General features: G+C 35.3%; 1 protein-coding gene across 1 annotated transcript; it reads left to right on the plus strand.

Moving 5' to 3' along the window:
* Positions 1 to 309: 309 nt before the first annotated feature.
* Positions 310 to 2,433, plus strand: LOC149536489 (L-ascorbate oxidase-like). The gene is made up of 5 exons (XM_089803886.1): positions 310 to 594; positions 678 to 770; positions 853 to 1,059; positions 1,181 to 1,351; positions 1,471 to 2,433. The coding sequence occupies exons 1-5, from the start codon at positions 310 to 312 to the stop codon at positions 2,431 to 2,433; spliced, it is 1,719 nt and encodes a 572-aa protein (XP_089660012.1).
* The last annotated feature ends 24,256 nt before the right edge of the window (positions 2,434 to 26,689 follow it).

Consider the following 26,689-nt stretch of genomic DNA (forward strand, 5'->3'; position numbering starts at 1 on the left):
TCTACAGGCAATAAAAGCAGGAAGGGGACAGACGGTGAGTGATCTGAACTATTCATGCCATGCCTGCCGAGTCATTAGATTTCGCACTTAAACATCAATATAGTTGTATGGAGATGATCGAACCACAGTTGACTGTAGAGGATGACGAAAAGCCAAAGCTGGAGAATGGAATGTGGTTCGCAAATGGGATTCCTACCGCTGATTAAACGACATTATAAAATGGGACTACATGGTGTGTACTGTTGAAACTGTATAGTTCTATCAATCTTTCATAGATTTTGATATATCTGCTCATCTAGACCGTTTGCAATGGCCGGCAGAGCTTCTCTTGTTTATGAACAAAGTGTTTTCTGTACATTGTTTTTGTTGTTCGCACTCGTCTCTTTTGCTGTTGAAGCGAAGGTGCATTTTCACAAATGGAAGGTAAATTACAAGACATGGGCTCCTGATTGCGTGCAGACGAACATCATTTCTATAAATGGAGAATACCCGGGGCCAACCATCAGAGCTAAAGAAGGAGACACCATTGTTGTCCAGTTGGAAAACTTGATGCCCACTGAAAACGTTGTTATTCACTGGCATGGCGTTCGCCAGGTAAATTATCTTAATTTTTCTTTTTCCCATTTTGTGCCCAGTTTATATGTAAGTGTTATTTTACTTGGCGTTTTGCATAGCAGATCGGCACTCCATGGAACGACGGGACGGCTTCGATATCGCAGTGCGCAATCTATTCAGGCGAAACCTACGTCTACAAGTTTGTCTTGGACAGAGTAAGTTTGAATCATAAACATTAAATTTGAGGTTCATATTTTCAATAAACATCAATATTGATTATGAGTACGTGGAATGCAGCGGGGGACGTACTTCTATCACGGTCATTATGGGCTACAGCGCTCGGCGGGGTTTTATGGGTCGCTCATAGTGGACGCGGCGGGCAAAGAGCCATTCGCCTACGATGGCGAGCTCAGTATCATTTTAGACGACTGGTGGCACAAGAGCATTTACGAACTAGCGGTGGGCCTCTCTTCCAATCCCTTTGTATGGGTTGGGGAACCTCAGGTAGTCCATTGCATTCATCATAGTTCTCGACACCCCCTTTAATTAGTAACATGCACTATATAAAGAGTACGAATATTTAAATGATCGTTTAGATATGACATTGTTTATTTTCGCATATCAGTCACTGCTTATAGAGGGACGTGGACAATACGATTGCTCAGCCACCAATAAATCCTGTAACGCTACAAACCAGCAATGCTCACCTCACGTCCTGCCAGTGCAACCTGGGAATACGTACCGCCTCCGTATTGCAAGCGTGACGTCACTTTCCGCCCTCAACTTTGTAATCCAGGTCTATCAACTTCTTCTCTAGAGTACTCTTCCTAAGCAAGTAATGAACACTACTTGTTAGTCAATACGTCCGCTAGTGAGAAACCAATTTTAATATTTCTAACGGTTAGTTCTGCACAGGGACACAAGATGACTGTTGTGGAGGCTGACGGGCACTACGTAGAGCCGGTGGAAGTAGACAACCTCGACATATACTCTGGCGAATCATATTCCGTTCTGATTAGGGCAGACCAAGACTCTTCTCAGAACTATTGGGTGGGTGTGAACGTTAGAGGCAGGCTCCCCAAGACGCCCACTGGACTGGCCATTCTCAATTATCTTCCCAATCCATCATCTCAACTCCCCACTGCGCCATCTCCCACGAGTCCACCGTGGAACGACTACGGCTACAGCAAAGCTCTGGCTGAGAAGTTTGTGGCTCTGAAAGGACACGAAGAGCTTCCCCCGCTACAGTCCAACAGGCTGCTCATCCTTCTCAACACGCAGAAGAAGATCAACGGATACACAAAGTGGGCGATCAACAACATTTCACTGGTCACTCCACCGACTCCGTACTTGGCCGCCATGAAATACAAAATAAAGGGCGCCTATGACACCACGCCACCTCCGGACGTCTACAGTCCTCGTGACTACAACGTCACCATTCCTCCTTCAAATCCCGACGCCGTCGAAGGGAACGGCGTTTACGTCTTCAAATACAATTCCGTTGTGGATGTGATACTTCAGAATGCGAACACTCTGACTGCCAACAATTCGGAAATCCATCCGTGGCATCTGCACGGCCACGATTTCTGGATTCTTGGATATGGAGATGGCGTTTTCGACCCGGCAAAGGATCCTCCGAATTACAACACGGTAAATCCGCCGCTGCGGAATACAGTGGCAGTGTTTCCGTATGGATGGACGGCCATTCGATTTAAGGCGGATAATCCAGGAGTATGGGCTTTCCACTGCCATGTGGAGGCTCATTTTTTCATGGGGATGGGAGTAGTGTTCACAGAGGGGATAGAGAAGGTGGGAAGGTTGCCCAATGCAGCCATGGGATGTGGGCTTATCAAGAATAGAATTCACATCCATGAATGATCTCTGTCGGAGGCATCCGTTTTTTGGTAAGACAATGTATTTGTACTTTGAGGAGGTAGAACGGTTGTAATTTGAGAGAATGACAAATAGATAGTGTATATTATTTTTGTTATTATTAGTTCAGTACTTCAAATCTTAATTTAAACTTATATTATATTATTAATATAAACAAAATATTTTGTAAGTAGGAGATGATTTCCACAGCTAGTCAAATTGTGATGTGAATATCAGGATTTAACTGTGTGATTTTGAGTCAAACTCGATGACCCATGTTTCATGAGTAGTGATTCAACATGAATCCATCTCTCATGAGAATAAATGGAACACTTAGAACTCATTGGATCTAGGTGATGCTCACAGGGGTGAAGCACCGGGACTTCCCGGGAGGTCACCCATCCCAGTACTACTCCAGCCTGAGCGCGCTTAACTACGGAGTTTCCTCCACAGTTAAACCCAAAGCTTGCAACCCCATTTGCAAAACCTTCACCAAGTGTTGTGCCTTATGAACCATTCATTAGAAAGCCCCTTAAGCTCATCAATTGATAAGTAGGAGATGATTTCCACAGCTAGTCAAATTGTGATGTGAATATCAGGATTTAACTGTGTGATTTTGAGTCAAACTCGATGACCCATGTTTCATGAGTAGTGATTCAACATGAATCCATCTCTCATGAGAATAAATGGAACACTTAGAACTCATTGGATCTAGGTGATGCTCACAGGGGTGAAGCACCGGGACTTCCCGGGAGGTCACCCATCCCAGTACTACTCCAGCCTGAGCGCGCTTAACTACGGAGTTTCCTCCACAGTTAAACCCAAAGCTTGCAACCCCATTTGCAAAACCTTCACCAAGTGTTGTGCCTTATGAACCATTCATTAGAAAGCCCCTTAAGCTCATCAATTGATAAGTAGGAGATGATTTCCACAGCTAGTCAAATTGTGATGTGAATATCAGGATTTAACTGTGTGATTTTGAGTCAAACTCGATGACCCATGTTTCATGAGTAGTGATTCAACATGAATCCATCTCTCATGAGAATAAATGGAACACTTAGAACTCATTGGATCTAGGTGATGCTCACAGGGGTGAAGCACCGGGACTTCCCGGGAGGTCACCCATCCCAGTACTACTCCAGCCTGAGCGCGCTTAACTACGGAGTTTCCTCCACAGTTAAACCCAAAGCTTGCAACCCCATTTGCAAAACCTTCACCAAGTGTTGTGCCTTATGAACCATTCATTAGAAAGCCCCTTAAGCTCATCAATTGATAAGTAGGAGATGATTTCCACAGCTAGTCAAATTGTGATGTGAATATCAGGATTTAACTGTGTGATTTTGAGTCAAACTCGATGACCCATGTTTCATGAGTAGTGATTCAACATGAATCCATCTCTCATGAGAATAAATGGAACACTTAGAACTCATTGGATCTAGGTGATGCTCACAGGGGTGAAGCACCGGGACTTCCCGGGAGGTCACCCATCCCAGTACTACTCCAGCCTGAGCGCGCTTAACTACGGAGTTTCCTCCACAGTTAAACCCAAAGCTTGCAACCCCATTTGCAAAACCTTCACCAAGTGTTGTGCCTTATGAACCATTCATTAGAAAGCCCCTTAAGCTCATCAATTGATAAGTAGGAGATGATTTCCACAGCTAGTCAAATTGTGATGTGAATATCAGGATTTCTACTTATCAATTGATGAGCTTAAGGGGCTTTCTAATGAATGGTTCATAAGGCACAACACTTGGTGAAGGTTTTGCAAATGGGGTTGCAAGCTTTGGGTTTAACTGTGGAGGAAACTCCGTAGTTAAGCGCGCTCAGGCTGGAGTAGTACTGGGATGGGTGACCTCCCGGGAAGTCCCGGTGCTTCACCCCTGTGAGCATCACCTAGATCCAATGAGTTCTAAGTGTTCCATTTATTCTCATGAGAGATGGATTCATGTTGAATCACTACTCATGAAACATGGGTCATCGAGTTTGACTCAAAATCACACAGTTAAATCCTGATATTCACATCACAATTTGACTAGCTGTGGAAATCATCTCCTACTTATCAATTGATGAGCTTAAGGGGCTTTCTAATGAATGGTTCATAAGGCACAACACTTGGTGAAGGTTTTGCAAATGGGGTTGCAAGCTTTGGGTTTAACTGTGGAGGAAACTCCGTAGTTAAGCGCGCTCAGGCTGGAGTAGTACTGGGATGGGTGACCTCCCGGGAAGTCCCGGTGCTTCACCCCTGTGAGCATCACCTAGATCCAATGAGTTCTAAGTGTTCCATTTATTCTCATGAGAGATGGATTCATGTTGAATCACTACTCATGAAACATGGGTCATCGAGTTTGACTCAAAATCACACAGTTAAATCCTGATATTCACATCACAAAATATTTTGTATTCGTTTTTGGTGTTATACATGGTATTTGGTCTGATAAATAAATAATAGCTTAAAGTTAAAAAGAAATATTTCTGATTTTTAAGTCATAAATAAAATACCAACTAAAGTAACAAAGTTTTTGCCTTTAGTTTTTCAGGTCTTATATCTCTTAGACATCAGAATATAATATTTTTTATAATATAACTATTTCTGTAATAAATTAAAAAATTTATTGGCAGTGTTAATACTATTTGAACACCTTTAAAAATGTAGAAATTTATTAAAATTGTAAAATTGATCGGAAAAAATGAAAAAAGTCACATAGATTACAAACTTACTAATTGCATACACTAGTTAGATAAAAATATGAACCACATTCTTGACATATAAGTCAATAAATTTGACTCAAAAATAACACAATTAAGCTTTTATAAAACTGAAGTCTATTTATATAGAACATAGACCATAAGAATTTAGATTATGAAATAATCAATTTATTATCAAAATAGTTAAATAATTATATAACCACTATTGACATCAAATCAGATCTAAAATATATTTCTTTGAGAAATTGACCGACAATTTAAAAATATCCGGTTATTATTTGATGGGTATTAATTGTGGGAATCATCATAACAGAAATGAAATATATCTAAGAGTGGAGCATCAAATAATTCATTTATTAGAATCGAAAGGTATGGATTTGGATACTGAAATGATTTATTGTTATAAAGTGGATAGATAATGGTATAATCAAACATGCTTTTAGACTAAGCATTGTCGTTATGTTACCAAGTTAATATCGTCAAGTATTATATGATGGAGAGGTGTATGTTGAGTACGAGAAATAATTAAATATATTTGTTAATTTCCAATATAAATCTTTCATATATGAGATAAGCTTACGTGTCTGCTATCTCAAGTTCCATATCGTTCGTCTGGTGTCAAGCAATTCCGAACCACGCCATGAAATGTCACTCTCTATAGACCACTGCTCTGAGATCTAATAAATTCGATAAGATTTTTGGAGTCACAGATGGTCAATGGCAAAATTTAATATTCATCTCATTTAGAAATCTTTAAAATTAGGGCAAAATCATAATTTATTGATACAATCTAATGAAGATGTAAATCAGTGTTCTATTTATAGATAGCTATTTAACATACTTATATTTGAAAAATTTGTGTAAAGAATGTTATGATATCTTTATATAACCTATTTTATATTGAACATTCATAAATATAAATAAAGTGAAAGATTTATTTTTAAGAATAATCAACAAAAAATTTAAATATAATTTAAAAATGAATGAAATATATTATGAAATAAATATTATATTAACTAATTCCCAAGGCATTGTGTTTCAAATCTTTAACTTTTCTTTTTGCATTTGTTTGTCTTTTTAATCTTTCTATGACAAACAAATGTGAAAGGTGATATTATTATTAATTGATTCAAAGATTTTGAATGAAATATTTTAATTAATGTCAATCCTTCTCCTTTCATGTGTGCTAGATCAATAGTAGCTTTTGGCAATGTCAAACCTTTTGCTTCATGTACAATTAATACTAATCTACTCTTAATAATTAATCATTTAACTCCTTCATATATTTGTGATTGGAAGAATTTGTTGATTGTGATCTTCAAATGAAATACTAACATATGTTGGTGCTAATCTAAAAACATTTCTAGTGTGCATACACAATATTTTGAACATTTCTTATAGCTCCAACTATAAGACTTATTTCTATCTGCAAACTTGAAATTAACATTACTCTTGCATTGTTAATGGTTAATAAGGGTATGTAGCCTATTGAAAAAAAACGTATTGTATTTAAAAATTTGTCCATATTTCATTATGTAGTTTAAAGAATCCATTGGAATATAACTCAACCTTATCTATTTTTTTAAAAAAAAATTATTCACAAATATGTTTAATTAAGTTATAGTCTTTTAAAACACTAAGTAATGTGTGTATATATTGAACACACACTAAATGTTGATGGGGATGAAGAGGGAGGAGATGAATTAGCATAAAAAGAAACCCTTACTTAGAAAATTAACCATCAATTCTATGAAGTGGACAACTTACTATGTAAATAATGAATTGAAGTAATAATACATGAACACTAAGACTTTTATACATGGGAAATCCAAACTAGAAAAAATTATGGTGAGAACTTTCTCCAAAATATAAATCACTGATATATAGTATGATTAACAAGATATTAGGATCTCTCTACTCTAAACATGTAATCAAATGCTCAGTGTCAATATAATACTGAATATAGATACGAGCTCACAAAAAAAATTCAAATAGAGGCTCATTAATAAAGTAACAAGATACATAAATGAATATGTGCACCCAAGTCTCATTGTTCTATTAAAAATGATTCAACAAAATTTACCCTTTAAAAAATAAAAAAAGATCAGAAACATTTTTAGTGTTGCCTCTGACATGTAATTCTAATGTATATTAAATCTATATTTTAATTATATAGGATTAATTTATTATTATTAAAGGAGAACTTGTTTAGTGGTTGAAAAAAATACAAATAAAAGAAATGACTTTATAAGTCATATTTATAATTAATTTTAAAAAATTGAATTTTATTTGGCAACAAGAACCTTTAAGTATTTGGTAGATATAATTGGTATAAATAAATCTATAAATTATATTATAGATTAACTTGTCATTGCGAAAGAGAACCTTTCAAGTGGATGCTAAATGTAGTTGATGAAAATGACTCATAGCCATCAATACACACGTCAGTCCAAATATTTACCAAACTTCCAACCAAACTTCTGACAATCTCATTGCTAGGTACAAATTAGTAGTCAGGCAAAGGCAGGAAGGAGACAGAAAGAACGTGATTGACTTGAAGTAGTAATGCTACGCCTGTCAAATTATAGAGCAAGCTACTGAAACACCATTTCTATTTAAGCTTTATTAGTCCCCGCCTATATAGGCGAGGACTAATATTTTGTCTCGCTTAAGACAATTAACCGTGCATTGTAAACCGTGCCTGTAGAAATATTTAATAGTTATTCTATAGTCTGTGCCATTTTAATTTTTTATATCAATTTCATAGTATATTTTTTGTTTATGTCATTGGTCAGTTTGGATTTTCGTCGGAATTTTTTTACACTTTTCAATTAAAAAAATTGGAATTTCTTTTTAACCAATGACAAATAAGAATTTTTCCAAATTGTCTTACTCATTGCGATTACGATTGTAAATTTATAAATAAGCAAATCATTATTCAAATAAATTTTATTTTTTAGGTTATTTATCGAATTTTTAAATTTAATTTTCAATGTATTTAAATAAATAAATATTTAATTTCAATATTTACAAAATTATTTTAAAAATAAGTTATTCATCCAAAATATTTGTATATTGGTAAAATATATTTTAATTTAGAAATTATATTTTTATTTATTATTTAAAAATTAATATAATATTTTTATAATAAATAGTTTTAAAAAATTATAGATAGTATAAATTATGTCCTTAAAAACTAAATGTCGTTATTTAATGACAAAAAATTATTGTCTAAGATTTAAAATTGTATCTAATGAATACAATTGTTTGAGACTAAAGTTTAAGTAAATAAAATAATTTTATATTCGTCATTATATTTTGAATATTTTAACAATCAACACAATTAAAACATGCTTTATTCATATAATATTAATATATTAAATATTTATTTTGTGTTCTCTAATGGAGTTTACTTTTTTACTTACTGATAATATATTTTTATTCTAATGAAAAACAATTGCGATAAGACATGATCTAATATTCCAAGGGTGGTAACAAGGAAGGGTACTACCATCCCAAAATGCAAAAATACACTAGTTTCAAACCAAACACCCGAAAAGTCAAACATTTTTACTACCCTTAGAATGAGACCTAAGGACGATATCAAAGGACTCAACATGTTTTCTATTTTTCTTCCCTTCCATTATCTGCCATCCATCTTCGACCCTGGCAATCAAATTTAGTCAGCCTTGAGATGTTCCTGCATGAGGTATCTCCCCATCACACAACTTTTCTATGGATTTGTCTTTTGTTGGATTAACATCCTCACTACATGATCTGACTAATGTGCATCCGTCCTCGGGTAAAACTTTTTCTTGGGATATTCAGAACTGGTACTTTTCCTTTGCTTTAGGAGTAATTGCCCCATTTCTATAGGGAGACACTACTCCATGCACATCTATAATAAAATCATTCCTCTCTTGCATCTTGTTTCCATGTTGCTAAGGATGGCATGTCATTACTAGCTCTACCTGATCAACAACAACCTAAGAAAAACTCTTTTTTCTCTCAATGTTTTTCTAAATTGTGTAATCATTTTGAGAAGCATCCTTCCACCAAGAGGTTGGTTTGTTGACTCCATCTTTGGCACACTTAGCAGTCATACATGACCAACTTGAAAAAAATTTCTACATCTAAATGGGATTCCTTCATAATCAGGAGACTACAATCGCACCATTTTGAAGAATTAATTGATACTTATATGGGAAGCTGATTAGAGATGTCCATCTCTACCAAAATGTGTACAAAGGAGGAGGGAAGGAGGTTAGAAGATCCTCCATGCACCATTATAAAATTTCCTAAGGAAATTCCAATAACAACAAGGCATAGATATAACCAAAGATGCAACTGAAGATTTTTAGCCTTACCCACAAAGGAATACAGTTAAAAACTTTAGAAGTAGGACAAAAATCAAGGTGTCGGGGCTTGAGCATTAAAACAAATTTCTCCTCCTAGTTCCAAACCAGCTCACACAAAACCTCGTTTATGTCATGAACGGTTTCAAAGATGACAATAATGAAATCCCTTGTCATGGGGTAAGGGTAAAATTAAAAAGTCGTGTCACCTTTTAGGATGACTTATCAAACCGACTAAATTTGAGAATTTCTATCTAAAAATCAATCTTATTCAAACACGTGATCTAGATAAATTCATTCTAGCTATGTTATATATGGTCTCATAGTTTTCAAATTGGAAATGTCTATTAAATGCATGATTTATACTAATTTGTATCTAATTACTAAAAAAACTAAAATTATTTTAGAAAACTAACGTTTCAATAACTCTTACCATTTTTTATAAATTTCTTTAATAACACATAAATACCATTTTATAGTGCTCAAAATCAATAATATTCTCATATAGAGTTTATAGTGTTTTAATTAGATATAGTATATTATAATTCAAATTTTCTACAAGTACGTATTTTAACACTTGAAAAGATGTCAATTTTGAGAAAGGAATTTTTTTTAAATCAAATATTAAAAACTCAAAAATCACATGATGTTCTAGAGGAGAGAGTCCTTTTCAAGAATGTATAATTTTTCTTTTGGTTAGAATAGATTTGTTTTGAAAAATGTGGTGGGAGAGGAAAACTATTGATTTCAGGTGAGTTGAAATTTGAATCATTGTAAGAGATAAAGTATAGTTCTAAAGCCAATTTTTATTTTTGATTCTTCTAGATATATATGTTATCTATATAACATAATCTAAGAACAGAAGGAAATAAGCTTATTTCCATATAGTTTTGTGGTGGGAACTAGAGCCCTAATTTTTAGCATTTTTTAGCAAGTAAAAATTGTCTTTAAAAATTAGGAAAATATATCAATTCTTATTACAAAAAAATATTAAAAATTATAATTCTAAACTTCATCGATTTTACACATTTCATTAGTTTACTTCATTATCAAATTCAAAATAACACTACTAATTTAATGTCATTGAAGATGAACAATTAGCCTTTTGTAGCCTTTTCCTCAATAAAAGGGTGACGCAAATTTCTACTTTTACCCGTAAATCTAGACATACCCAGTGATAATGGGTTCCTAGTTGGAGGAGATCCAAGAATGCAAATCGTGCAGAATTGGCCAAAATCCATTAAAATGACTAATGAGTCCTAATTCATAAAAGCATTTACATTATGCAACATTTTAGCTTCCTCCTCACCCTCTAACTTTACTGAGATAGACATTGTTGTGGGATACAAAACCCTCATATGCTCTTTACTTGTATCCAAAAACTTGGAGGGAAGAGTGCTTCCCTTTGCCTTTTGAGGGGAGACACAACCATCAAATCTAGACTTACGACATCCAATCCCTTCTCCATTCAATGACATGACATCCATCACACCTATACCCCACTCTATAGCACTCCACCCCAACAAGGAGAAGAGTTCCCTCGTAAAAACCTGCAACCCTTCTACATTCAGACATGCAAAAAATTATTTCCATGTGTCATCTTCTTTGTAACATTAGAAAATGAAGCATTACCTTCTGAAAAATTGGAGCACCATTTCTCATAGGTTCGTGGTAACCAATATGACTTGAACTAGAGTTCATGTGTAGAATTAGGATCATTAGCCTAATATTACGCCTCATGACTTGTTTTCACACCAACTTGATTATTCACTCACCCTTGATGTTTACAATTTTTTATTTTAATAGCAATTTTATTCAATATTTGAATCTTAGGTAGTTAATGGAATATGTTTTAAATCATCAATCCATAATAAATATATAATATTAAATCTTTTTAAGAATATATTTTTCATTGGTCCCACTTGATTAATAAGAGTCATTTAATTAGAAAAGAAGATATGTGAAAATAGTTTCACACACATCATGATCCTTCCATATGATGTAGTAAGAACCAAACCATCCCTAATTTCATCAATCCTCAGAGAAGTAAATGATTCCACTATTCTTAACATATAAAAATTTGTTAGCAAAAGTAAAAAAAACCTTCTTACTATGTAGGAACAACATTAGTATCTTAACAACTAATCTCAAGTGATCAAGTGGAATTATAATGAACTTGCCAACTAATGATATCAAAAAATAACCATATATATATATATATATATATATATATATATATATGACAATAATTAATAATTAGATCCTTCAAGGAATTCATTATGAGATTGGCCATGACTATAATTAAGTTTAACAATAATGTATGTTTCAATGAAGAGGTTTCTTGTAATATCTCTAGTCAAGTACTAATGCAGATCCAATTAATAACATTCCAAAAATAGTTATTTGAATAACAACATTAGCCTCTTAACATCCAGTTAGATCTTAGATAATGTCAACTATTCATGTGTGACAAGCCTTTGAAGACTTCATTTGTAGAATTTGAATATGAACAAGGAATAGAAAAGAAGGAAGAATGTGAGGCAAAATTTGGAGAGTTGGGTCATGACATGTTTACCATTATTTCATGCATAATCTTTGTTTCACTTATACTTCTCCTCATCTTTATCATAGATCTCATCTTTTGTTTGAGGATACAATGAACAATTTTGCTAACTATAATTGAGTAACATAGTTGCCACTAAGAAAACAAACATTAATACAATGAGTAATAATATTGTCATTAGCTCATTCAAATACTTCCTATACAATAATTGATCCACCTTACTCAACAAACTTTCAACCTTTACAAGTCTATAATTTTTGTAACACAGCTCTTGTTTTGTTTTGTTTTCAATAACTTCTATTTTATGTTTTTTAATGCTTTTATTTAATTTTTAATTGAAAATACTTTTGGAATTATTAAATGACTACAATAATTTTTTTAAATATTTTTGAAAATGTTTATCTAATATATAGATTCATGTTATTATAGATATAAATTAATAAGTTAATTAATTTGTACATAAACAATATTTTTCACCATCTTGAATTATTTATAATTTACAAATTTTATGGTATAATGTTAAAATTGAAAACAATAAATAAATAAATTACTTATATTATCACACATTTTAATAGATTAATTTTCATTGTCTATTTAATACATTTATTGCCTAGGTCATTTGTATAGTAATAAATTTATTGAGGTTAGATTTATTAGTGCAAAATATGAACTTTTCAATTTATTATTTAATGTTGGGCCCTTGTTGAATTCTTCCTATTAATTAAATACGTATTTTTATTGAGATGGCAAGGAGATGGTTGTAAATCCAAAACAAAGAACACAATACAACAATGACAACAAGCCATTATAGCTTGAGGCTAAGCTAAGTAACCATAATCCAAATTATCAAAAACTTTGGAAAAACATAACAAAAGAACATTTAAAGTACAACAATATGTAACCTAAAAATTCTAGAAGCTTAAACAAATTTGGGATGAATGTCTCCCTTTAAAAAAAGAGGTCATTTAAAAAATTGATCATCTTCTAGCTCTTCATGAGATGCTTGAGATCCTTCTTCCAATCTGTCTTCAATATCCTCTTATTTAGAGTCTTCAATTTCCTCTCGAAGTCATTTCCTTAGCTTTACTTTTCTAGTGACTACTCCAACCACTACATTATGCATAGTGCCATTCACCAGTGCATAGATTGAGGAGATAGTAGATTTTTAGTCCTCCATGGTGACTATGTGTGGGACTATGACTTCTAGGGAAACAAACTTATTCTACAAGGCTTGGATGTAGCTCATCATATTACCCTCTGCAATTAAACCTTGATCCTAACCCTTAGGGATTTCTATTTCCTTGAAAATCTCCTCCATGTAAGGGAACGAGAAATGTTCATGTTTTTGGTGTTTAATGTTACCCAAATTAACCATGTAATTTCTAAAAGTTTCTCCTCCTTAATTTCTTCAATGTCAACTTCCTCATTTTCAAATTCTTCCTCTTCACACTCCTCGATCTTTTCTATATCTCTTGGCTTTTATTCCTAATTGGTTTCATAAACTAAATTTTCTTCCATGCTCTTTTCCTTTTGTTTTGTATATTGCAATCTAGAGGCATGTATTTGCTAGAGCTTCCCTCAAGTTTTTTTCTCCTTCAAAATTCCCCTCTTCTTTCTATCATCCATATCATCCTCTTCAGTTGAATCTTCATTGTCCAAAATAATAATAAAATCTTGAGGGTATTATATTTGCTAGCCTTTACAAACCCATTTTTAAAAAAAGGGGCTTTATGCTTAGCCAGAGTGGTATCCAGTAGGGTTTCCTCAAAGGAAAAGATGCGAGGGTTATTCAAAAAGATAAAAAAAAATTATGGTTTTAGGTTCCTTCTTGGGTTTAAGTGTTAGGTCATCTTTATCCTTCAATAGCTCACTATTCAAGAGCTCAATTATCACCAAGCTCTAGGGAGGATTATCTGACTATGTATAAGCAAGACATCTTCTAGTGCTGGGAGTATGGCTAGAAACATATTGATAAAGAACATACATAAGACTCTAGTGCAAGAGAGAGCTTTCCCCTTTGATAATGTTATTGCTAATAGAAAAATAAGTAGAGAGAACATTTAACTTTTCCCTATGATGAACATGATTTAGAAATAGGAAGTGGTAGCCATGATAAATAGAAAAGTGACACTCTAAAGAAAAATACTTCATTGTTGGACTCAAGTAAGTGATGGCATGATTAGACTAGAAAATGGGGATGGTTGAGTTGTAGCATCACATAGACTTAAGTATTTTCAAGGAGTGTTTTCATTGATTAGCAAGAGGTTACCAAGAGAAAGAAGCATTGCAAGGAAGTGAAGCTAGCAGTAGATTGGCATGTTAGTTAAGACAAAGGGAATTATGTATTCAAGGCTATGTCTAGAAGACAAGCATAGAGGTTAGTTGATCACAAATCATCTAAGATGAGTCACAAATGATGTGGTGTGCATAGTGAGAACTGATTGAAGGATGTAAGGAAAGAAGTCTGTATGCAAATCTACAAGAGGGAAGGTAGGCCTACATAACTAGGCACTTATGTATAGGTAGTCATGGGTATTTTTGAATAGCTCATTTATGGATTCTAAATTTTAAATACATGTTTTGAATGGGATAATTTTAGGGTTTTGATGCCTAGATAGTATGAGTGTATATAAGGATTCTTGAACTTCATTAGAGAAGATGTTGTTGCTGAAGTTTGTTGTTCAGAGAATATCTATAGGAGAGCAGTATAATTCTAATAAAAGAGTAGAGAGAAAAATATCAAATTGGTGCACAAACACAAAATAGAAGAGGTGAACAAGGAATGTTCATGGAAACAAGCCCAAATAGAAGGTGAATATTGTAGAATTATTCTAAGTAATCATATTCAATCTAAAAGGCAAGGTGTGTCATATTCTTCGATCAAAACCTTTAGTTTTCTTTCTTACCATTATAACTATTGTAAGCCTCTATAGGGAAGATTTTTATGCAAGTCTTTAAATCCTCTAACAAGGTATCTCTCATAAAGGGATCTTAAAATTTCTATCTCTAGGTAGCCTTAGCAAGATTTTATAATTCCAAAAGATTATATTCATCCTAAAAATTTGAGTTCTCAAAAGGAAATGGTGTAAGCCTTTAAGAGGGCACCCTTTTACTTGCAAGGACATGCCAGTGGGTATATTACTAATGTAGTGCAAAGCAAGAGAATCCCTGAAGGAAATGTCCAAACCCTTAGCAAACAACCACACAGTCGAAATACAACAACAAAAAAAAAATAATGCAAGGTATGATACCAAATCAATATAATTGATTAAACATGCAATATGTCTAGTTGTAAGGCATTCTGGGTTAGGACCAAATACAAACAACAATTACAATATCAGTTCTACAAGATCCAACAAGATCCACTTACAAACTAGATTCCAACTAGATAAGAACACCAAGAAAATCCACACTTTTATCCTTACATTCACCAAGAAAATCCTCTAGTTCTCAAGCCACAACTCTAGCTCTTGAAAATTTGCATCTACACAATCACCTTCACTCCTCTAAATGAATGAATTCTCCCACTATGCTAAGGACTCTGAAAAACCCTTTACTTATACCCAACTAAGCCACAAGTCAGCCTAGCTCATTCAAAGAAAATTAAATCCCTCACATTAAATATATGTTGAGCTACAAGTCAGTCACAACACAAATTAAATACCCATACATAAATTAAATCCCAAAATCTAGCTCACAAACAACTCGTCACAGACAAAACCAAAACCAATATTGGCACTCAACAAAAATAGGAACACTCAACATCCACTAGCTATAGTAAGTCAATGCCCACTAGGAGCTATAGTAACTCATCATCCACTAGAAGCTATAGTAACTTGGCACCCACTAGGAGCTATAGTAACTCGGCTCCTACTAGGAGTTATAGTAACTCGGCACCCACTAGGAACTACAATAACTTGCCTCCCACTAGGAGCTACAATAACTCAACACCCACTAGGTGCTACAATAACTCGACATCCACTAGGAGCTACAATAACTCAGCACCCACTAGGAGCTATAGTAACTTGGAATCCACTAGGAGCCATAGTAACTCAGCCTCCACTAAACAACTTAGTAGAAAGAGATAATTTGAAACCACTGACACTCAGCTCCAACATGCAAAATTGCAAGAAAGCCTAGGATGCTCTTGCATTAGACACCCTAGGTTCAAAAAGATGTTCTAGTAACTGGAAGAACATCTTCTAGGATTCAACACATAAATCTTAAACTGGTTCTTTACATACATATCCTCCAAATCTTCAACTTTTACAATCTTTCCCTTTTTCTTCTTCTACTTCTTCACATCCATCTTAGGTGTACTATAGGTCTTCTTTCCACACTGATCTCCAACCTTCTTAGAATCTGTCTACTTAACTGGGCTACCACTACTTAGGTTCCTCCTATCAAGCTCTTCATTCTACAAAGGAATTAGGGAAAAGTTCTTGCCACCTTTCTTTATAGTAAACACATTATTGACACAATCATGCATAACCTTGCAATCATACTACCAAGGTCTACCAAGCAACACATGACAACTATTCATTTCCACAATATCACACAACACTTGATCTTTATATTGCCCAATTTGGAAATCAAAAAGGCATTGCTCTCTCACTTTCAAAGCATGTTTACCTCATAACCAACCAATTCTATAAGGATAAGGATTTCTTACTCTCTTCAAACCAAGTTTCTAAACCATCTCCTTAGCAATGAGGTTATTAGTACTACTAGTATACACAATCACCTTGCAAACTTTACCGCTAGACTTACAACAACTCTTGAACAAAATAGTCCTCTGACAAGAATCCAATATCCTCTCACCAACCAATACTCACCGAGCCAACAAACTTTCACCTTACTCAAGCTGACTATCTTGAACTACAACCTCATTCACAAAAATAGTTGCTCTTCTAAGTGGACATTCAAAAGATCTATGCCCTTCTTTATCATATTTGAAACAATTACCTCTAAACGCACCTCCACTTGTCCTCCTTTTATGATGAATAGGTTTTGGTTCATCTTCACCACTCGATTTATCTTGTACCAAGCTATCCCACTTCTCCTTCCCTTTAGCATTACCTTGGCTTTTCCTTTTCAAATTATCTTCTACCTTCAAATCATACTAAGAAGCATCCTCAACTGAAGAAATATTCAACATACCAACCTCATCCTGAATATGAATCTCAAACCATCAATGTATCAAGCTACCTTTTCCTTTGACATTTCTCTATGACTAGATTGAATAGCCAACTTGTAGAGCTCCTCAGTATAATCTTTCACAAACATATCTTTTTGTTTCAAATTTTTCTATCTCTTAAACAACTCAAGTTCATAATCAAAAGGAATGAACTTAGGCTTCAACTAAGTCACCATCAATCTCCATCTAGTGATCTTAATTTCACCTTCCTCTTCTCTATTTCTCTATAATTCTTTCCACCAAAGAGCAGCATGTCCTTTCAACTTAGTTTGTGCCAACCTCACTTTGAGTGGATCCTCAATATCCTCAAGCTCAAACTAGTCTTCCAATTCACCAATCCAATCAATCAGTTCTGTAGGAGTCAAAGTACCTACGAAATTAGAAACCTCCATCTCATGCTTCAGCTTTAACTGAGATCCAAGTCTAGCAAATTGACCAGCCCTAGTTATAATAGGTCTCTCCACATAATCAATTTTGTTCTCACCACTAGATCCAAAAAATTCAAAGTCTTTAGAAACTTCCTCATAACAACCTTCAATACCCACATGCCTAGGCACACCACCTAAAGCACTTACAATTTCACCAATCATGTCACTCTTCATCAATGCAATCTTAGATCTGAATTCTGCTCTTATCTTCTTTGAGATCCTTTCTTCCACAACATTACTAAGATCATCACTTTCCCTAGGGTCCAATCTTCTTGGAAATTTTTTCCAAAATTTTAGCAAATCCTAAGCAATAGTTCCACCAATCCAGAAGATCAACCAACCACAAGATCAACCTTCTTTACAAACCCAAGACCCTAATGCAAAACTGCCTCAACTTTAGTGATATGTCTACACACTCAAGAATAAGCTTTCTTTGATACCATCTAATGCAGTGCAAGGCAGGAGAATCCCCAAAGGAGATTTCCAAACTCCTAGCAAACAATTACATAACGGACATACAACAACAAAACAACAAAAATGCAAGGTTTTATTCACCAAATCAAAACTCTTTATTCATAGATATAACTAATTACATGTAATATGTCTAACTATAAGGCCTTCTGGGTTAGGGCTAAATACAAACAATAATTACAATATCAGTTTTGCAAGATCCAACAAGATCCACTTATAAACTTGATTCTAGCTAGTCCATATCCACAACTGGATAAGAACACCAAGAAAATCCACACTTGTACCCTCAAGCTCACCAAGAAATCCTCTAGTTCTCAAGCTGCAACCCTAGCTCTTCAAAATTCACATTTACACAATCCCCTTCATTCCTCCAAATGAATGAATTCTCCCACTATGCTAAAGACTCCACAAAACACTTTACTTATACCCAACTAAGCCAAAAATCAGCCTAGTTCATTACAAACTAAATTAAATCCCTCGCATTAAATATATGTTGAGCCACAAGTTGGCCACAACACAAATTAAATACCCATACATAAATTAAATTCCAAAAATCAACTCATAAACAACTTGTCACGAATAGAACCAAAACCAATATTGGCACTCGACACATACAAGATTACTCGACATCCAATAGCTATAGTAACTTGGTACCCAATGGGAGCTATAGTAACTTGACATCCACTACGAGCTACAGTAACTTGGCACCCACTAGGAGCTATAGTCATTCAGCTCACACTAGGAGCTACAGTAAATCGGCACCCACTAGGAGCTAGAGTAACTTAGCATCCACTAGGAACTATAGTAACTTTGCATCCACTAGGAGATGTTAGTAACTCAACATCCACTAGGAGCTACAGTAACTCAGCCTCCACTAAATAGCTTGGCAATAACAACCAACATGTAGGATTACAAGAAAGCCTAAGATGCTCCTGCATCAATTACACCCACCATGGTTTTCATCATCAAGGGTTTCTTAGTATAAATACCTATGTCATTGATGTACACATTCTTATGTGATCTTATATGGTTCTATGTTACTAGCAACATTATTTGTTAGTAAGAATGATTTTGTAACTAATGGGAAAATTCATACTGATCCACCCCCCCTCTCACTACCATTTGAGACCAATAATTGGTATCAAAGAACATACCCTAGTAGTGACAAGTAGGATGTCATAAGGGAATATCAAATGACTTCATAGATAGCTTGATGATTCTCTTAAGACTATTGAGGACTTGGAAGAAAAGTTGAGAGAATCACTAAAAAAGAGAAAGAAACTAATGAAGAAGTTAGATGGAGTTCAAGTGTTAATAGAAAATATTTAAGATCAAAGTGGATTTGAAGAATTTGAATAAGAAATATTAGAGCTCATAACTGATAATGAGAGGTTAATGAAAAAGATCATGATGATGATGAAGGAACAAGATCTAGTAGTAGTAAGAATGAGTAAAGCTCAAGATGAGAGAGGAACTATCATTCTTGGAAGAGATCAAGCTAGTAAATAACTGAGAATAAGTTAGGGGAAAAATAGAAAGTTGAAGAATTCATGAGAGATGATGTAGGAAAAGGTGAATAACTAGGGCCAAAGGCTCACCCAGCTATCCAAACCACCCTGCAAGAGTTAACACAATGGAAGCAAACACAAGTGGACATCAACCAAAGGAGGAGAAGAGGGAAATACTTCTATTGATTCAAAATATCTTCATACATGTCGGCCAATTACCATACATTCACATTCAATGATCCAACAACAAATTCATACTTTCATTTCTGCTCCCTCAAAACTTTTCTTCTTCTAAAACTTCTTCTCTACTAAAACTTACCTAGCTCTAAACCTAAACTCTCTATTTATACTTTCCAAAATGGCTTACAGAACATTCTAGAACATTACATAAGAGGAGGGCCGACCCAACAATGGTTTGGACTCATCCCAAGAAAAGATCTTAAATTAAATGTTGCAAATGAAATAATTCCTGCAAGTCAGCTCACAAAAATCACATCCAAATACTGGCACTCGGCATACACTGGGTAACTCGGCACCTGAAGGAATGCTACAGTAACTCGACACCTGAAGAGTGCTACAATAACTTGGCACTTGAAGAGTAACTCGGCACCTAAAGAGTGTGATAGGAACTCGACACCTAAAGAGGGCTATAGTAACTCAGCACTTGAAGAGTACGACAGGAGCTTGGCACCTGAAGAGTAACTCGACACCTAAAGAGGGCTTCAGTAACTCGACACCTGAAGAGTATGACAGGAGCTCGGCACCTGAAGAGTAACTCAGCACCTAAAGAGGGCTTCACTAACTCGGCACCTGAAGAGTGCAACAAGAGCTCGGCACCTAAAGAGTGCGACAAGAACTCAACAGCTGAAGAGTGCTACAGTAACTCGGCACCAACTGCAAAATGAGCAAAAATGAGCAGGATAACAAGGCAACCCAGGATGCTCCAGCATCAGACAACCGGGGTTGGAAGAAATGATTCTCCTGAATCATTGAGATGTCCCAACCTGAACTGAATCCAACTCAAATTGAGAGATCCATGAAGCATCTTCAATAGGTCTGTTCTTCCACTTCACCAAATATTCATAGTAATCTTTTCCTCTTGTACTCTTGCCAACTCTCTGATCCAATATCCGTTCAACTTCCTCAATCTGTTTCTTAGGATAATCATCTAGTATAACAACTTCATCCTCTGACTCATGATACTTATATAAATTAGCAATGTTAAATATAGGAGATATATCCATGTCATCAGGCAACTCAACTTTATAAGCATTACTATTGTCAATCTTCTTCACAATCTTACAAGGTCCAAATTTCTTCATCTTCAGCTTGCTATATGTTCCAACTAGGAATCTTCCTTTCTTTAGATGAACCATCACCTCATCACCAACCTGAAAATCATGGTGTCTTCTAGACTGATCAGCATTCTCCTTATACTTATGATTACTTTGTTCCAACCTCAACTTCACTTCTTTATGCAAGGACTCCATAAAGTCAGCAAATTCTTCTCCTGCAGCACTTTTCTTTTCTTTACCAACAACATCTCTCAAATCTGATATACCTCTAGGATGCATTCCAGTAACAATCTCAAAAGGTGTCTTCCCTGTACTCCTATTCACAAAATTATTATATGCAAATTCAGGTTGTGCCAATACCATCTCCCAATTACTCGGCTTATTCCCAACTAAACACCTCAACAAATTACCCAAACTTCTATTCACAACCTCTGTCTGTCCATCTGTTTGTGGATGGAATGTAGAACTAAACTTCAATTTAGTACCCATCTTCTTCCACAAAGTCTTCCAAAAATAACCAACGAACTTACTGTCTCTATCTGAAATAATGCTTCTTGGTAATCCATGCAATCTCACAATCTCTTTAAAGAAAAGTTCAGCAACATGCTCTGCATCTGATGTCTACTTACATGGTATGAAATGAGCCATCTTAGAAAATCTATCCACTACAACAAATACAGAATCATACCCTTTCACTGTTTTAGGAAATCCAAGAACAAAATCCATACTGATATCAGTCCAAGGTTTCTTAGGAATAGTAATAGGTGTATACAAACCAGTATTTTGACTCACTCCCTTTGCAACTTGACAAACTCCACAGCTCTTTACAAATTTTTGAACATCCTTATACATTTGTGGCCAATAATATTTCTCTTTTAAAAAACTCAATGTTTAATCAATTCCAAAATGTCCAGCTAATCCACCACTATGCTTTTCTTTAATCAAATTCAACCTCATAGGACTTCTAGGAATACATAACTGAATACCTTTGAACAACATACCTTCTTGAATGAAATACTCATCATACTTATGTGATCTATCAGATTTGGTGCTCTGCACTCTCTCCACGCCTCAGAAAAATCAAGATCAGCATCATATAACTCTTTCATCTCATCAAAACCAAGAACTTCAACCTTCATTTCATTCAACAAAGAATGTTTTCTACTCAATGCATCAACAACTTTGTTAGTAACTCCACTCTTATGCTTGATCACAAATGTAAAACTCTGCAAATACTCAACCCACTTTGTATGTCTTTGATTCAATTTTTGTTGACTTCCCAAGTATTGTAAAGCTTTACGATCAGTATACAAAAAAAACTCCTTAGGCATTAAATAATGTCTCCATTTCTTCAATGCTTGAACAATGGCATAGAATTCTTGATCATACACAGAATATTTCCTTTTAGCATCATTCAACTTTTCACTAAAGAAAGCAACAGGCTTACCTTCTTGACTTAATACAGCTCCTATTGCATTACCACTTGCATCACATTCAACTTGAAATACTTTGTTGAAATCAGGTAAAGCCAATACAGGTAATTTAGTAACCTTTTGTTTCAAAGTCTCAAAACTCTTATCAGCTCCATGCATCCACTTGAATTCCTTTTTATCTCCCCTCATTGTTTTTAGTCATAGCATTACAAACAGCACTGAAATTCTTTATAAACTTTTTGTAAAAACTAGCCAAACCATGAAATGATCTTACCTCACTTACATTCTCAGGTGTAGGCCATTCCAAAATTTCTTTAACCTTTTCAGGATCCATCTTCAAACCATCAGCTGAAATCACAAACCCTAAATACATAATCTCTTCTTGCATAAAAGAACACTTTTTCAGATTAATCAATAACTTTTCCTCTTTCAACCTCTGTAATACTTGCCTAATATGCTCAAGATGTTCTTCCTTAATCTTGCTGAATATCATAATATCATCCAAATAAACAATCACAAACTTACCCAAGAATCTTTTCAAAACTTCATTCATCAACCTCATGAAAGTACTAGGTGCATTACTCAGACCAAAATGTAATGGACACCCTTGGATGTCCCAGATAACTAAACCAAATTGCTGAAAGGAATTATGTCAAACAGTTTGCATTCAACTTCTTAAAACGCCTTATAACTCTGGAAATCAAACGTTTATTTGTTTTTTGTGTCTCGTGCATGGAATTGGTATCATACAACATAAACAAGAAAGAAACTAAAATAATATGCAAAGTGGAAATGAACTGCTGCTAATAAAATGTTATTTTCAGAATTCATAAAACCAAATACATGGCAGATTTATCAACTCACTAATTACTTCAGCAATATTTTCATAATACTCCAGCCCATGCTTACGAACTGTGCATCTATGAAGTTATGTGTAGCCCTAGTGTCAATAAGAGATATCACTTTTTGCCCCTGGATAGTACCCTTGACCTTAAATGTGATTGCCTTTTGGGCCCTTGTCAAGTGTGCCAACGATCTATCATCCTTAGGAATGTTGCTCTCCTCTATAGTGTTACCCTCATCTGAATCGGAGTGCTGATCCTCCCCTTCTGACTCTGACTCTTCTGCTGAAAAATACTCCATTTGATTTGCCTTAGCCTTGAGAGAACATTTATGAGATAAGTCCCAAGGCTCTCTACAATGGAAGCACAGCTTCTTCTTTCGAAGTTCATTCAAGGTTTCATTGTCTAGTCCTTTTGATCCTTCTTTGGGTTTGCTATACTCTTTCTGAAATGATTTTTTGTCTTTGTCCTTGTGGTAGGAAGAATCTGTTGAATGGTTTTTTCCTTTGTATACCGAAGGGGCTAAATCTCGTGCCTTTTTAGTTGCTTCAGTTAACGTGAGTGGATCATGTCCCTTAACCCAACCTCGTAATGGATCAGCAAGACCATCACAAAATAACACCATCAATCTCCTAGGAGAGATATCAGTAACAAGTACAGACAAGCACTGAAACTCGGCAATGTAAGCATCCACATAACCTGACTATTTTAACTGTGCTAGCTCCTTGAAATGTAACTCGGGATCCTTAGTTTCAAATCTCCCAATCAATGTTTCGGTGAATTCCTCATAGGATGTAATCTGATTATGCCCCAAAGTCACCATGCCATGATGCCACCATTCATGTGCAATGCCATCCAAGTTCATAGCCGCATACTTGATAGCCTCCTCCTCAGGCATAGGATTTAGCTGCAAGTATGTATCTACCTTCTGCACCCAAGCTCGTGCAGTCATCTTCCCTGAAGCATCATAATAAGGTAAAGAAAGTTTTCCAACTTTCTTCCTCAGCTCAAAGTTTTGATTCCTCCCTCCTGCTTTAGGCATGTGTCTCATCCTCAAGTCCATATAATCTCTAAGAGAAATATCCGCCTGAAACTCTGGTCCACTAGCCTCCCAGTCCCTCTTGAACTGATCCTGTAACTCGATAATCTGCGATTCATTTACTAGATGAACTGGATCTCTGGGTGGAAAAGTGGGTAGAAGAGGTCTCGAGCTCACAGTCCGTGCTGGGTGTGCAACGTGTCTAAAGTTATCAGCGTCATTCCCATTGTTGTCGTGTCCATTATTACCATTAATGTTATTCTTAGGACCATTGTTGTTGCCTTGGCCTTCATGGTTATTGTTTCCCCCGTTGTTATTGTTTCCCTCGTTGTTATTGTTTCTGTTGTTGGCATCACCTGGATTAATATTGACACCCATCTGTCTAGCCATGAGATGCAACATCATGTCCATTCGCCTATTCTGCTCTTGCTACATACGCTGCCCCTGCTCTAATGTATCTAGTAACTGTCGGAATAGTACCTCCCCCTGATCTGGACTAGCATTTCTGCCTCCGCCTAATCCTGTATTCCTGTCATCTTGATCACCCATATTATTGTCCTGATCACAGAATATCTCCTCTGTGTCTGTATGGTTGAATTCAATGTCCCCCTACACAGATGTACTAGACTGTTTGCTTTGCAAGTCTGAAATCCTATTTTGTCTTGCTCTGGTATCGCGGAAATTATAAGACCCCTGTCGCATGCTCAAACATAAATGCTTAGCCTGTGTTTTTTACTTACTTTTTCCCTCTATCCGACTGTTCCAAATTCCCTATAAGACCTCCACAGGATGGCAGGACTTATAGCTCTGATACCACTATAATGGACACCCTTGGATGTCCCAGCTAACTAAACCAAATTGCTGAAAGGAATTATGTCAAATAGTTTGCATTCAACTTCTTAAAACCCCTTATAACTCTGGAAATCAAACGTTTATTTGTTTGTTGTGTTTCGTGCATGGAATTGGTATCATACAACATAAACAAGAAAGAAACTACAATAATATGCAAAGTGGAAATGAACTGCTACTAATAAAATGTTATTTTCAGAATTCATAAAACCAAATACATGGCAGATTTATCAACTCACTAATTACTTCAGCAATATTGTCATAATACTCCAGCCCATGCTTACGAACTTGCTGCTACAATACTTTGTCCTCCAATCAATCCACTACCTTCATAATACCATTCCCTCCAAGCGGCATAAGCGTCGAACAAGTAGTGAAGAAGATATGAGCAAAATATCAAATCTTCCTGTAGCCGGAAATGCAACTAAACTGCCTGATAATGAATCCAATAAGAAAGAATTCCAAAGGCCAAACCCCAAGAGAATGACGTCTAGAATGTTACAAGAGAGGATAGACATCCTCAAATGCCAAGAATAAAGCTGCAACTCACACACCAATTTCTTCTCATATTCAACCTGTCTAATGAAGCTACAAATGCTTCCTTTTATTCTATTCCCACGGGTCCGCTCAACTCATATGGGCAATGTGGGATAAAGATGTGTAATATAAAACATATATTAAAATACCCCTTATGTCTCCCTTGGGTACACATCACCATAAAATAAATATTAAAGTAACACTTTAATATTTTACAATTAAATTAGACGTTACTTTAATAAAACTTCAGGCATTAAAATGTATTAGCAATCGGACTCCGAATAATGCGAGTGATAGCTCATCGAAAAGCTCTCACTAAGGAGTATCGAATCCAATCACCAAAATTGACCTGCACTGTGTCTTGCCGACTTACTAAAAATAGTAAGTATGCCTGAAACTTAGTAAATCAACTTCATTTTGGCCCAAACTGGAAATGACTAGGCCAAAACACTCCAAGATCCCATTAAACCCTTCGTTAGCCCTCGAGACCATGTAGAACAAGGCTAACGCTCACACACTTGGTCAACTACTAAAATGGGGACATTACACAAAAGGCATAACCAACCATTCATACAAACCATCTTTTGTCTTGAAAGCAATCTTCCATTCATCACCTTCTCTGATTCTAATTTGATGATAGCCACTCTTCAAATCAATCTTGGTAAAATACTTCGCTCCACTCAAACAATCCATTATGTCATCCATTCTTGGCATAGGAAATCTATATTTCACTATTATCTTGTTAATGGCTCTAGAATCAATAAACATTCTCCATTCTCCATTCTTTTTAGGTGCTAATATAGCAGGTACAGCACATGGACTCAAGCTATCTCTGATCAAACCTTTCTGCAATAGTTCATGCACTTGTCTATTAAGTTCTTCATTCTCTGTAGGTGTCAATCTATATGGTGCTTTGTTTGGAAAACTAGCTCCAGGGATCAGGTCCATACAATGACTTATACTTCTTACTGGAGGTAAACCATCAGGAATATCTTCATCAATAATGTCTTTATACTCATTCAACAACTCTATAATTTCT

Source organism: Cupressus sempervirens, chromosome 10, assembly GCF_028749045.1.
Source record: "Cupressus sempervirens isolate cs-2001-9-10 chromosome 10, ASM2874904v1, whole genome shotgun sequence".
Classification (NCBI taxonomy): Eukaryota; Viridiplantae; Streptophyta; class Pinopsida; order Cupressales; family Cupressaceae; genus Cupressus; species Cupressus sempervirens.

Coding starts and splice junctions, on each gene's coding strand:
- LOC149536489 (XM_089803886.1), top strand. CDS start 310: ATGGCCGGCAGAGCTTCTCTTGTTTATGAACAAAGTGTTTTCTGTACA. Junction 595..677: donor ACTGGCATGGCGTTCGCCAG/GTAAATTATCTT, acceptor TTTGCATAGCAG/ATCGGCACTCCATGGAACGA. Junction 1,352..1,470: donor CCCTCAACTTTGTAATCCAG/GTCTATCAACTT, acceptor AGTTCTGCACAG/GGACACAAGATGACTGTTGT.